Source organism: Coloeus monedula, assembly GCF_965178545.1.
Source record: "Coloeus monedula genome assembly, chromosome: 1".
Taxonomy (NCBI): Eukaryota; Metazoa; Chordata; class Aves; order Passeriformes; family Corvidae; genus Coloeus; species Coloeus monedula.
The window spans coordinates 111,298,341-111,313,201 of NC_138781.1; the positions used below are offsets into that span (position 1 = coordinate 111,298,341).

General features: G+C 41.2%; 1 protein-coding gene across 3 annotated transcripts in view; it reads left to right on the forward strand.

The window, feature by feature from the left end:
* The first annotated feature begins 9,948 nt into the window (after nt 1-9,948).
* MIB1 (MIB E3 ubiquitin protein ligase 1) overlaps nt 9,949-14,861 on the forward strand; it is a 78,354-nt gene continuing 73,441 nt past the window's right edge. For 2 of the 3 annotated variants that reach the window (XM_082286864.1, XM_082286865.1), the window contains exon 1: nt 9,950-10,405. In XM_082286864.1, the coding sequence (XP_082142990.1) occupies nt 10,177-10,405 (229 nt within the window). In that variant the 5' untranslated portion in view covers nt 9,950-10,176. Of the gene's footprint in view, nt 10,406-14,861 lie in introns of all 3 variants that reach the window. The other variant, XM_082286866.1, reaches the window with a different exon arrangement.

Here is a 14,861-nt window from a genome sequence, read left to right on the forward strand (position 1 = left end):
ATGTACTGAGAAGGGCTGAGAGGTTTGGGTTTTTTACTGTGTAAACATGTTTCTACACTGACAACAGCAATAATGTTAATAACTTCCTTCTGCTTCAAGCAATCCCCATCAGATCCTCCAGTTCCAGTGTTGGGTTTTTTAAAGTCTTTAAAAGGTTGTCCTTTGGCCTACAGCACATGTTGCAGAGCTGATAAAGAAAAGGCTGTATTCTGCTCATATTACTACCACTTCCAAGTGACTGAGTCATTGGAAATCATGCACGTGTGAAAAAACAAGGTGGTCACTATGGTGTTTTGAACACGTACTGCGTTTTTTTCAGAGAAAGAGAGTCCTGCATTCCCAGAGTTCCTGTTTGCACTATGCTCTCTTCTCTCCAAGTGTTCATGATATTATTGCTTTAAACCAGCACTAATGGATTATAGATAAAGCAGAAATGAAAGGGCACAGGACTGTTCTTTCATACTGTCTCCCAGTTTATTTTGCTTACGCAATATTTACTAGTTGACAGAAGCAATTGAAGAGTCACAGTTTGATTTGCTTTTATCTCTAGAAACTATGCTGCACTATGTTTATGTTATCTTTTGTTAAGGGAGGTGGTTTTATGATCATTTGGGGTTTGGGACAGAATCATTATGTTCTTACTGACATTCCAATGAACAGTGGCAAGTTGGTCCCACTGCAGTTCTCTGTAGCCCCACTCTTGGAATGGATTTCAATGGGCAGCACCTCTGAGGAGGAGCAAAGTGACTTTTAACCTCAGAGCTTTAAATTTAAGGTTCTGTTTGTTTATTTAACTTTAGAATTCATCTAACAACGGGAAAAATATCTTTGTGTCAGTATCTTGGGATACTTAAAAAGCTCGAAATCCATACATAAAACATCTGAAAAGTTTTCCATTAACACAGAGGAAAAGGCATCCAATGTTGGTGATATGTATTATCAGCAAGGGAGTGGAAGAAAAAAAGTGCATTTGAAAAATTCAGTTCAGCATTTCTCAAAACTTCCTCATGCATATTATTTATTGGTCTTTTCTTAAAGTATGAATGAAGTCAGTGAAAATGCTCTGTGTTGGAGGCCCTTCAAATTTCAGATGGAAAAAGCCAGGCTGTGTTTATGTTTGTACTCTTGGTGCTTATGAAAAAATCAATAATTGTGGCATTAGAAATAGCTGCCTCTGTTGTCCCTTTCTTGAGCTTTGCTACTCTATTATCTCCATATTCCCATGCATCCATATATTTTTCTTCCATGATTCTCTTCACTCCTTCAAGAAGTATGGTGGTAAAATTGGAAGGAACGTAGGATTAAGAAGGAATCATTTGGATCATGTGTTGGCCGATGAGAAACTCAACGTGACCTGGCAATCGCTTGCAACCCAGAAGGACAACAGCATCCTGGACAGCATCAAAAGGAGTGTGGTCAGCAGGGAAGGGAGGTGATTCTCCCCCTCTGCTTCGTCCTTCTGAGAACCCCCCTGAAGTGCTGCATCCAGCTCTGGAGTCCTCGGCATAGGAAATATGTGGACCTGTTGGAGGGCCACAAAAATGATCAGAGGGGTGGAGCACCTCTCCTTTGAAGACAGACTGAGAGAGCAGGAGTTGTTCCTCCTGCAGAAGAGAAAGCCCTGGGGACACCTTAAAGCAGCCTTTGAGCACTTGAAGGAGGGCTACAAGAGAGCTGGAGAGGGACTTTTTACAAGGGCTTGTAGTGGTAAGACAAGGGGGAATGGCTTTAAACTGGATGAGGGTAGATTCAGAGATTCAGAGTTGTTGTGCATGTCCCATACCTGGAGGTGTTCAAGGCCAGGTTGGGCAAGGCTTTGAGCAGCCTGGTCTAGTGGAAGGTGTCCCTGCCCATGGCAGGGGGGTTCAAATTTGATGATATTTATGGTCCCTTCCAACCCAGACCACTCTATGGTTCTATGATAATTTGATTTAACGTCTTTCCTTAACTATGTTTCCTTCAATTAAATGTATTTCAATTCAGCAGATGTAGCAGGTATTGTTTTACTCTCTGTTTAGGTGATTGAAGATACCTTCAACAGCTGCTGCAACAGGAAGACTGCTCAGTATTTGTCTCCCTTGGGATGACTCTTGTAGGATCTAATCTGCATGAAATCTGCCTTTGACTACAGCTGGCAAACTGCTAAATACAAAATCATGGTTAATAAAGGATCAGACCAATTTGACTCATCATTGTAAAAATAATAAAATTTAATATTTAAATAATAGTGATGAAACTTTGTTTTGTGTCATCTAAAATATTCACAGAAGAGTTAAAATGAAGGATAAAATTCTGTGATGTATAGCTGAGTGTAGTTCTCAGAAATGTGAATTAATGTAAAATTGTTTTGTTCAGAAACCAGAGATCCAGGGCATGCTGAAAACTGTGGATATGAGACAGTACAGTATAAAATAAATGAGCAACTATATTGAGGGCATTTGTCTTATCAATTTTTCATCAAAAATATTACCAGAAGCTGCTACAGAACTTAGAGAATTTTTGTAAGAGTATAGTAGAGCTGGATGTTGAATCTATGTTAAATTTCCTCCTGTCTTCAAGGAAGATTTATTGTAGTAAAGCATTCTCAATTTTATTTACCTGTTTTCATTCCTTCATAATCACTTTAAAGAGGATAAAAGAATAAATAGTTGTATTTCACACAAAAGACCAAAACATCTTATGCTTTACAATCACGTAAAACCTCCCTCCCCAATGAAATAACTTCCATACACATTTGGTAAACTCTTTTTCTATCTACATCAGCAGTATGGTCCCAGCTGAACTCAGTGCAGTCAGAAATACACTCAATGAATCTTCTTCCCTTAGGCAATTTCTTAGATTTTCTTTAGCACGTTAAGAGTGAAAATTGTTTATAAGAATTATGTACAAATTTTAATGAGATGTATTTTTAAAATGTTTACTTTATGCAAAGCATTTTGCCTTGTTTAGCAAAAGATTTCTTAATTTAAAAAAAATTTCTAGCCATGTTTTTGATAAATACAGATTTCAACACGTCTATCAGTGTGTACTGCAAATATGACTTCTTAGAATTTAGGATTACATAATGCTGTGACTGGAACTATTTTCTTATGACAAAACATAGCAAATTTGGATTCTGCTTGAGTTGCTCAATGTTTGTTACTATTTTGGAGGATTGTTAAAATTAAACAGAGATATTTTGCCTGAAGTCATCTTTCAGGCATTACTTAGTGCATATTGAGTGCCTTTGTAATACAAGACAAACTTGTACTTGACACAGGATACTGTAAGCACATGATTAGCCCCATTGATTGAAACAACAATTAGCATGCACATAAGGTAGGAACATTCTTAAAATATCTTGATGACTCATGGAGACAGTTTATCTTCCTATCAGTCTAAAAATATGACCTATCTGGTTCTGATTACATCTTAGAATTTCAAGTAAGTACTTTCTTTACAATCTTTGCAATGAGGAAATTTAATACTAGGAAGAAATTAATCCCTCCTTGCAATGCATCAACTAATTTAAAAATCATCTATGAATTAAACAACAATATGTGGCTAAACCCTTGGAAATATCAGGTAAGTATACATTTTTGAATCCTCTAAGATGCATTAAAGTGGGAGAATTTGTATAGATGTGCAAACATGAGTACATGGTACTGTAGTGTGTATGCCCTAGATGGCTACATAATTTTTAGTTATTTTATTTTATCTTTAAATATTTAAAACTTCAAGACTAACTTCACAGGTTTCTTGTTTTTTCTCCACTCAAAAGATTTCAGCACAGTAAAACTTAAAACCTTAACCAAGAAAGAAGATTGTAGGATACTCATTATGGAAGGGTAATCGTTATCCTAAAACACTTTTTTCAACATGTTGAAGTTTTTAGCCACATCCATTCTTTTTTAGCAGATCTCCATAGTACTGCTTTTGTTTCACAGCAGGAAAATGAAATGATGTACTTATATTCTGTTCTCTGCTCAGCTGTTTTTCTTTTCTAGATAAGAAGTAGAAGATAAAACTCCTTAGAAAAAAAAAACAACAGTGCCATGGACACTGTGGGTTAACACATCTGTTCTAATTAACAGTTTCATAGAGAATGCCACTAGCATAGTGAAAACCAAGCCCACCAAAGCAATTTCCTCTGTTTCACGACAACTTGCTCACCATCTGGCATTAAAAATATTTTAATCTGCAGAAACTAGGAAAAAAAGCAATGCCAATTATTAATGACATTTCTGAAAATTGAGGAAGAAAATTTGATTGTGCCCGGGTAATGAATCTGGTAAATAAAGCCGAGGATGTAGAGTGCAACAAGTTCAGAAGACGAGTGAGTTTTAGCATTAGTGAGAGATGGTTCATGGCCGCGCGATGGCAGCAGAGGCTGCGGAATGAGGGTTGTTTTTAACACTAAAACAAGGATAAACTGGATAGGTCCTGAAGTTCCTAACTGGCACTTCAGGTTCCAGAAAATATACGTTGTGTACATTTTCACTTAAAGAAATGGCATGTTCATCAGACCAGAAGTTTCTGTGGAGAGGGATTACATACTTTCCATAAAAAAAAAAAAAAAACCAACACACACAACCAAAAAAACAACCAACATTTGGGGTGATTTTTTTTCAGTAAGACAGTAGTTTTCATCTCATTTGCCAGTATTTCTGTCTTTCTTCCTCAGTTACTTGAGTCCGTTCCACAGAGAAGAGTAGGCCTATTTCGATAAAAGCAAGGCAGTTGCTTCCTTTTTCCTAATTTATTTTCCTGGTACTTTTTTCCACAGGAAAGAACTGTGGTATAAAACCCTTTTTGGGAAAACCAGAAAATGAAAATCTAGAATGCTTTCAGTTTTCAAGAAGAGGACTAAAAAACCTTGCTTGTTCTAAAATAAAGTCTTGAACTTAGGAAGCAGAATTTTTGGACTCAGATCAGTATAAATTAATAAGCTCTACCTCTGTAATTTAAAAAGAAAACTACCGTCTGCTCATTATATCCAAACTAGATGTTCTTTTTCAACTCCTAGGAAGCTATTTATATATATACACTTCATATGACAAATTCTAAGAACTCAGGATTTGTGTAAGATAGTAAGCAAAACCTCATAACTCTGCAAGTTAAAAATTATCTTTCCAAGAAGTTGAGATTTTTTTTCTTCTGAAACATATAAAAGCAAGTCTTTCATATGGAATTCTTTCCTGCAAAAGGCACAGTCCCCTTTCTGTATTATGTGTTCCAGATACTATACTGCAAGTTCAGCTTTAATCAAACAAGACAGTCCAGAAAAACTTCTATCAATGCCTCTCTTCAATCCATGCAAATACTTATGTTAGCATTTCCTGCTGGAGCATGACATTTTGTAGATCTGAAAGGCAACCAGGCAGAGTTTAGACAAACAGCTTTCTGGATGGCTTAGATGGGCAGGAACATGGGCTGGATGTTCTCAAAGTCCTATTTCCTGTGATTCTGAGAGCTGTCCTGAGGGTTGCCCTAGTCTCCAGAAGGGCGGCAGCTGCTCTTACAAAAAGTCAACATGCTTTCCAACAAAACCAAGGCGTTTCCAGGTTATGCACAGCACTGAATTCTGCACAGACTAGAGCTCTTCTCTCTTGGCCCCTCAAGGGATTGCTCCAATATGGCAGGGAGTGGTGAGGAAGACCATAATCACCAGCTGGAGGATTGACCCAGCAATATATGTAATTTTAGGTAGCCAGAAGAGAACTTGCTCAGTAGTTAGTTTTGTGCATCCAAACTCCTGCAGTGAAGGCATATGAATGAGTCTTTGCAATTACACGTGAGTTTGCCTAAAGCACTGTGGATTCCTTTCCTCCAGCCTGTGATTCAGCTGCTCTGTCACGACTACCTGAGATGTTCAAAGGCTCAGGCAACCTTCACTGCCTCACAGGGCCAGCAATACTGTTCAGGTAAATAAGACTTTGGCAGATGAGCTTCGGTTGCTCCTGATGCAGCAGTTTAAGGCATTACTGCTCTGCCAGTCTGAATAGTGGAAAAAAACCCACAGTCCCATTCCTCTACTGGTCCCCGGTTTGAGGGGGATTATAATTTTTAGATTGTAGACCTGAACAGCAATGAAATAAATTGTCTACTAACTCTAGTAGTGAGGTTTTAGATGGCATTTCCCCCCACAACCTGAGGACTAACAGATAAAATTATCTGGAGTGTGAGCACGTGGATTCACAAGGGAAAGTCCTGTTTAACAAATTTGGTATCTTTTTATGATAAGGTCACACATCTAGTGGCTGAAGGAAGACACTGAATGCAGTTTTTCTGGATTTTAGTAAGGCTTTTGTATTGTCCCTCACATCATCCTTTTGGACAAGTTATCCAAACATGGGATGAGCCGGTTCACTATGCACTGGGTGAAGAACTGGATGAAAGACAGTGCTCACAGGGTTGTGGTGAATGGAGTCACATCTGACTGGTTACTGGTCACCAGCAGTGCTCCTCTCCCTCTCCCTCTCCCTCTCCCTCTCCCTCTCCCTCTCCCTCTCCCTCCTCTCCCTCCCCTCCCTCTCCCTCTCCCTCCCCTCCCTCTCCCTCTCCCTCCTCTCCCTCTCCCTCCCCTCCCTCTCCCTCTCCCTCTCCCTCCCCTCCCCTCCCCTCCCCTCCCCTCCCCTCCCCTCCCCTCCCCTCCCCTCCCCTCCCCTCCCCTCCCCTCTCCTGTCTCTCTTTAAAATGGCTGTTCTGCGCAATTAGGGGCAAATGCACATGTAGGAAATATGAGGGATGAGAACAGTCCTGTTGAGGGACCAGAGACTTGTTAGAGACAACTGAAAATCCACATGCATTTATTCTGTGTACAACCAGCCAGCCAGGGAGCTAACCCCTTCTGCCTCACAAAAGGCCTTAAGCCAACAAGGGTTTGTTTTTTCAGCTGAAAAATTAGTATGAGTTCTTTCCTTAAGGTGTTACTGTAGCTAGTTTCCCAGTCTAAAGAAAATGCTGATACATATGTGAAAATGCTGTATCTGTCACTTTACTTGTCACAACATATTATTTGTATCCAACTTCCTATGATATCTCTATCTTGTTTATACATTTGCTTGTTTTATTTATCCCTAATTTTACTTCAGCTTCTTTTCAAAACTCAAAGCTCTCTTTTTCCTTTTGCTATCACATTTTGATTCTTCTATCTACATCCTTCTGTGAGTCTCCAGTAGTCTTCAGGTGCTTACTCAGATTCTCTTGCTTATTATTCTAGCCCTAATGCTGGTATATATTCTTGTGGTTGATACCAGAAAAATATCAGATAGGACCACTAACTGTCCAACATAAGTTGACAACTCTTGCCCCAAAGCTATATCCTTTTCTATGCCCTGATGTCACTTTTTAAATCTCCATCTGAGAACAGTGTTTACTTCTTATTTTGAAGTCTAATTCAAATAAAATATTCAAGAGATGAGTACCTTTTTTCCTTACTGGTTGGTTAAACAGGTGCATAGAATATAGAATACAATGTATGATTCAAAGAGATTATACAATAAAATATTTGGGATTCTGCAAAACTGAATCATGTAGCCAATCACAATTTTGCACCTTCCACAACTATCTGGCCATATAGGAGCAGAAATGACAGGAGATTAGAGAGCAGAAATCAGTCATGTAGTCACTGGCAATTGAATGTATCAGATCAGTCTATCCAGCCTTTATTTTCTACCACACAAATAGAGTTGTGCAAGTCTCTGTATTTTGAGCTGGTAAAGAACTCCCTGTCAGCTATTGGGGGAGCATTCATATTCAGTCCATTAGATGCTGTGTTCCAGTTATTACCTATGTTCCTGTGTGTCTAAGACACCTCAGAAATAATCCAGGCATCTTTAGAGATTCTGGCAAGTAAATCATCTGATAGAAGAAGCAGGTGAGTAGGAGGAGAGGCAGGGGTTATTGTGATAGAGCATGAATTGTCATAAGGATTACTGGGAGAGAAGAAGCTCCACGATAATATCTTCCCACATGCATTGCTGCTGAACTGCAGCAGCAGCAGACTCTCTTAAGGTCTGTAATTTAGGATATATCCTTTGTGCAAAAATTAATGTAAGGGATGAACTTTTCGGATTCTCTCCAGGAGAACTAATTCTGATCTCAGACTTTATTGGTTATTTCTGGCATACATTTCCTGATTACAAAAAGCCTTTTTAATCTAACTGTACCAGAGAGTAATAGAAAAACACGCTCTGAGTTATCCTTAGTCATGGGTGAACCTTATACTCGTCCATAACTATCAAAGCATGAAAAAGTAGAATGAGGCAGATGGGAAAATGATGCCCATAAGAGCTCAGCTAGATCCTTCGGTATACCAAGAAATTTCTGGGAAATTCTTCCATGTTCCAATGTAATAAGCTAGTACAAGCTGTGGGTAGCTTTTGTATACGGAGAAGCATCTGCCATAAAACCCAAACTGCCTGGCAATTGCGTGGTATCTGTTAGGGTTTTGAGGCTTTCACTGCAGGAACAGAAATCGGACACTGCTTGGGATTGCCTGTTGTCAGGACAAAATTTCATGTTTGAGGCAACATTCTTTAGCCTTAGCAGGGGTTAAGAAAGAGTAAATTATGTGAGGAATGTGGTGGCCTGGTGGTTACATGTTCATATTATTCAGCTGTATTATGTTTTGTAAAAAACTACATAAAAGAAGTCAGGAGATGACCTCACAGACTCTTCTAGCTGTATTAATAACCACAAAGGTGGAAGAAAGCACAGAAACAGTAAAAATACCCAGGGCATAAGGTAGCTGGGCTGCCTTTTATCAGCCATACCCCTGTTGACTAAGAAATGGTTTTCTTTTGTTTGGTTCAAACTTGTCGGTCCTTTAAGATACACGCTTTTTAAAAGGTAACATTAAAAAAAAGGAGAGACAAAAGCAATGGAGGACCATTTTTGAAATGAAGAATCATATTCTATAAAAGATTAGCAAGGATATGTAGAGTTAAAGGAAATCTTTGAGTGTCATGAGCCACACATGAGAAGAGGGTAGTTTATGAAGAATTGCATTGCAGGTACTGGCTCGAAGTTTGAGCACGTACATCCCCTGCGAAGGGTGCCCCAAGGTGGGAAGGGCAGGTGGAGGTACTGATTCCTCTCTTTGGCAGACTAGAACACCAGCTTAAAATGCTCCTGGGCTACAAAAGTATGACCCCACCAGACTCACCTCAGTAGCACGCAAGACTCACATCCACAATTTGAAAAGAAAATGGGACTTGAGGACACAAAGTAATTCAAAAATGAGGAAACTACTACATAGATTTAGAATCATAGAATTGTAGAATCATGAAATGCCCCATCCTTGGAAGTGTTCAAGGCCAGGTTGGATGGGGATTTGAGCAACCTGGTCAGTGTCAATGAAGACGTCCCTGCCCATGGCAGGGGGGTTGGAACTGGATGATCATCAAGGACCCTTCCAACCCGAACCATTCAATAATTCTGTGGTTTACCTAAGGTAGATCGCTCATGACTTAGTTGATACAATTGAATTGATAATCCCTCTGCCACTGAAGCACAGACGATAGGACCAGCTCGTGGATGGAGAAGGAGGAGGGCGGTTCGGAAAGCCGGGCCGCAGGAGCGGCTCCCACCGCTGCCACCACATCATCACCTCAGGGCCAGGCGGGGCGGTGCCAGAGCTCTCGGCGGCAGGACGCCGCGATTCCAGAAGGAATAGCCAGCCTGGAGACCTGGAGAAGTCCCAGGCAGCCCTGCCGGCAGGGATAAACAACGCGCGCTCGCTCCGCCGCTTCCTGCCCTTCCCTCGGGCACAGCCCCGGGGCCGGTCCGGGCCAGGGCGAGCGGGGCAGTGCCCGCCGCGGCTCCGCAGGGGGCGCTCGAGCGACGCGCCCGCCGGGCGGCCGCGCATGCGCAGCGTGGCGGGGCGGGGGCGGCCCCGCCGGTCTCCCTGGAGCCGCCGCCGTCGCGGCCGCGGGTCCCGGATGTAGCGGCGGGAGCGGGGCCGGCGGTGGGAGGCACCGCTGGGGCCGCGGAATGGGCGCGTAGCGAGCGAGCGAGCGAGGAAGGAAGGGAGGAAGGGAGGGAGCGAGCGAGGGAGGGAGGTAAGGAGGAGAAGAAGAAGAGCCGGACGGAGATTCCCGCCCGGCGCCCGAGGCAGCCGCCCCCATCGAGGTCCCTCTCCGCCGCCTGCGGGCTGCGCGCCCCCTCCATCCGCCTCAGGGCGCCGCCGCCGGGATGAGCAGCTCGCGGAACAACCGGGTGATGGTGGAAGGAGTCGGGGCCCGGGTGGTCCGCGGCCCGGACTGGAAGTGGGGGAAGCAGGATGGCGGCGAGGGCCATGTGGGTACCGTACGCAGCTTCGAGAGCCCCGAGGAGGTGGTCGTGGTGTGGGACAACGGCACCGCCGCCAACTACCGCTGCTCCGGGGCCTACGACCTCCGCATCCTCGACAGCGCGCCCACCGGTGAGCACCGGGGAGGGAATGGAGGGACTTCCACCCCCACGGCGGTGGGTCCGGGGGGCAGCACCCCGGGGTGCTGGGGGGTCCCGTCCTGTGGAGCGGATTGCGCCCTTCCTTCCTTTTTTAGAGGTGTGCCTTTCCCTTGGATTTGGGCGGGGGGGAGTCAGGCACCTTCCCCCCCTCCCCGCGTGTGGATGTCTGTCTGTGCACGTCTGTGTGTGTGTGCACTCACGCGAACTTGGGACAAATCTACGGCGCGGGGCCGCGGGAACAGGAGAAGCTGTCCCGGGACGGCTAAATTGGGGTGGACAAAGCAAAAGTGATCTGCCACAGACGGCAGGCTCCCGTTGTGCCGGGGAGGAGGTGGAGAGAGGGAGCCGAGAGGGTGATACATCAGGGTTTGAGTTTGTTTTCACGCCCCAACCACCCTTCTTGAATTTATATTTCAGAGCAGTTCTGTGAAATAGTGATAGTCATCCTTGAATTAAGTATAGGGAGGATTGCAGAAGAGATGTATCATACCTTTTTTTTAAAGATTACACTAAGTAGTTGAAATACTGTGGTTTTGTGCCTGTGATCTGTATGTTGCCTTTTATCTGTATTGCCAGAACTGCTGTAAAATAGTAAAGGTACTAAAAAAAGTGCATTAGTTCATTCTTTTAATTACTTGGCTGCTTGATATTTATGCTTTAAATCCAGTCATTTTGGACAATGGAATATGATCTGCACTGACATTATGCGGCAGTGTTAGTGTTGCAAACACTGCAGGGAAATGTTCGTTTTAGCACCTGTTTTTACATTGAAAACTCGCACAGAAAAATACAGATAGTGTTACGTTTCATCAGAAATATTGTGAGATGACTTTTGGGCCAGTCACGCTTGCCTCAGTAATGAGGTGTTTGGACTGATTTGTTGAGGCACTTGGGCTGTACTGCTTTTGTAATGTGTCGTTCATTTAGAGCATGATGGAGAGACCATCTTTGTGCCAGCTGTGTAGTGTTACAGCAAGGAAAGTGATAGCAGTAGGATGAAGCTAAAAGACTTTTGAGGAGACAGAATCATGGAATTCATTATAATTAATTACAAAAAAAATTGCTAAGAAAAGAACCCCAATTATTGCATGGAGGGGATGGATTTAATTTTTCAGTGTCTGGTTACCTTCCTCTCTGCTGGCATGATGATGATGTTGGTTTTTTTGAAAATCCTTTTGAAATGGGCTTTAAAACAAGAAAGAGGAGTCTTTCAAGTTGTTAGTCCTTGTCTTGCAAATGTTTATGCTTAAAACTTTTACCTGTGTTTGATGTCCTGTAGAAACCAGTGGGACTGCTTCTGCTTAGAACTGAAGTGTATGCATAAATGTTGCATATGAGCCTCGAATGCTTATTGTTCTAGCCCTGCCTGATGTATTTGCAAGCAGATGGTGTCCTCTTAACTGTATCCGGAAGCCTAGACTTAATACTCAGTTTTAAAACTGTCATGGGTTTTTTTCCGATTTCTTGCTTTATTCCTTCTGATTTTCATTTCTGTTTATATTTTTGTATTAGAATTTTAACTTCTCTTTCAGATAGAACCATGTATATTGTGTCACAGACATTGCTGTTGTCAGGCTTAGCAAAATGGTATTTCTCTTCCTGAGGTTTCTGATGAATTGTGCATCATCCTCATGGAACTGTTGTGTGGAGCTACCCAGGGTTGATTTTTGCTAGAGGGAGTTGCTTTTGAGGCCCTTTTTCCCTGGAGATAGGAAGAGTAAAAAACCTGTAAAGTAGTAGGAACAAAAGGGTAAACTTAGTGGAGTTAGGCTGCTGTCAGTTTGGACTAAAATCCTGGCTTTGCTTCTGATTCACTTTGTAGTCTTCTCTAAATCACTTCCCTTCTTCACCTTTTTGTAATAATTGATTTTTTCTCCACGGTTGTGACTGTCCATTGTTTTAAATAAGGGAGTGACTTTGGATGATAGGTTGATATTTTCTCTAGGGACATTAATGTATGTGGGATTAGGTGACAGGAATTTCTTGTGGTAGTATTAATAATGATGATGTTGAGCAAGAAAATGTTATAAAATATGGGGCGGCTTTTTGTTTGATAGTACTTAGTGGAGTGCATGTCATGGCTCTTATAGTTTAAAATGAAAAAAAAATCTCTGGTTCATAAATTTACAATCACAATGTGATTGTAAGTAAAAAGAAAAATTGGTTAATGCTGGGAATTCTTTTTATTAAATATTCAAAACCAGTCTTGATTATAAGTTCTTAAAAGTGGTGCTTGCAGTCAGAGTTGCTGTTTTGAGTTAGAGGCCTGTGTGGTGAGGAACAGTAGTGATGCATCAGGAACTTACTGTGGTATAAAGTAATGTTTGAAGGTCATTCTATTAAAAAAAAAAAAAAAGGCAATTGAGTTTGATACATGTATGTGAATATTTATGTGTATGCCAAAACTATGCTTCCTAGGCTTAAAAAATACACCATTTTTGTCTTTTAATGGTTGTAGGCTATTACCAGCATTTTGACACTATGTTAACATCCTATACAACTTTAATAGCGTTAGTGCTAAGATACTAGGATGGTCTTCTTAAAATAAAAACTCATTTACATGAAGAGTGTCTTATAAGCTCTTTGCTCCTGTTGTAGTCATTTGGGTTATGAGGGACTTGTGATAAGACGTTTGGGGTTGTTTTGGTTATGTCTACCAAGCTTGCTGTATTAGCTGCCCCTTGGTGTGGTCATATTTACATTGCCCCTCATTGCTTTAAGTGAGACAGAGCCAGTGAGAGGGATTGGTAAACAAAGGATTTGAAAAGAATCGAAATTTCACACAGAAGGAAAACTTCAGGTAGGTCCTGTGCAGTGGGCTCCTCAGTGGAGAAGGTGGTGAGATGTGATACATCAGTAGTGCAGTGTGGTTGGTTGATCATTTGCAAATAAATCCTGTTTTTTTGTGTAAAGTAGCCTTTTTCCTGGATATATGAGTCTTGAGTGTCCCCTTTTTTTTTGGTAGTGTTGTGGAAAAGGAACAGAAAGGAATAGTTTTCTGAGTTGTTGAAGAGAAGCAAGAAGGTTATAAATCCAAGCTTTTTATTTAGAAGAGAAGGCAGCCTGAGGTAAAGGCCAGACAAGTAGCATGTTTGTAGAGAGCACATCTGGCTATGTTCACATAATAGTCACGAGCATTACAGAAACTTTTTCCGTTTATTCTCTTTCTGAAGATTTGCTTTCTATAGAGCTTAGACCAGAATTCATTTGTCATTCATTTCCTTTTTTATACATTTGGTTCAAAGTAACAATACTATTTTCCTGCTGAAAATATTTACCCAATTGTGTTTGAATAAGGGGAGGTAGCGGAGGGGCTGGGGTCAGGAAATGGAAATATTGCTATAGAATTATCCCCCAGCTGGAATGTGCATCAGTGCAGTGTGGAAAGCAGTATGTGGTGTATTCTGGTAATACTGAAAATTTAGGTGTTACCTGTGGAAGATGAGTGGCTTTCTGTACTTGCATTAATAGGTTTTTGTATCTGAAAAGTCACATAATTGATCATGAAGTCAAACATGTTAGAACATTTTAAAAGACAGATCACCTATGATTTATCCTGTGTATTTGTTTATTTGTTCTTTCTTTTAGCACATTGAGTGTAATTTATGGCAAATTGTCTTAGTCAAGGTTTTTTTAGTGGTTACTTATAAATACTTATAGGAGCCCTCACAAATTAAAAAATTTAGTAGCTTCTGAGTAGTGGTACTTGGGAGGTGTGGTTTTTTTTAATAAATGTGTTCTTTGTTCTTCCTGCCCTTCCCCCATGTCACGATAATCCTCTCCCTTCCTGTGTATCTTGTGATACCCTTACCAGATAGGACACATACTTTAGCAAGTCTGGCATTTTGTATCTATAATAGTAATTGGTCAGCTGGCTGCTTCCAAAACAGTGTATTTAATAGATGAGTTATGTTTGTGGGAACACTGATTGGAGTTTTCATGAAGTTTTTCAGAATCTAACTGGTTATCTCTAAGAATTCTTTGTTTTCAATTTATCTGGTGTCTGATCGTAGTGTAAAAATTGTCTGGGATGGAGGAATAGGAAGAACAAAACATTGTTACTGCTTTTTAAATTGGGGTGTAAACAAATTTTTTAAGTTGCTTATGTTATCCCTTAACTGATGGTAGTATTGTCGTTATGGTATGAAGGGATTTTGGCTTGTTACAGTTCTGTAGAGAGTAATGACTCCTTTGGAAACCAGATTTTGTTTGTTTTGAGAAGTAAGTGAAATCACTGTTGGTGGCTTCTGTGTTTAACAGTGAGTGATGTGGATACCCCTCGTACATCTGATTTTACTGCTAAAATCCTTTTACTGGACAGCTGTATATTGCTATCTAATTACCTTCAATACAAAATAACTATTTGTAACAAATTCAAATAGCAATTTGAGCAACATTGCTTTTATTTCCTTTTGCAGCTGTAAGAG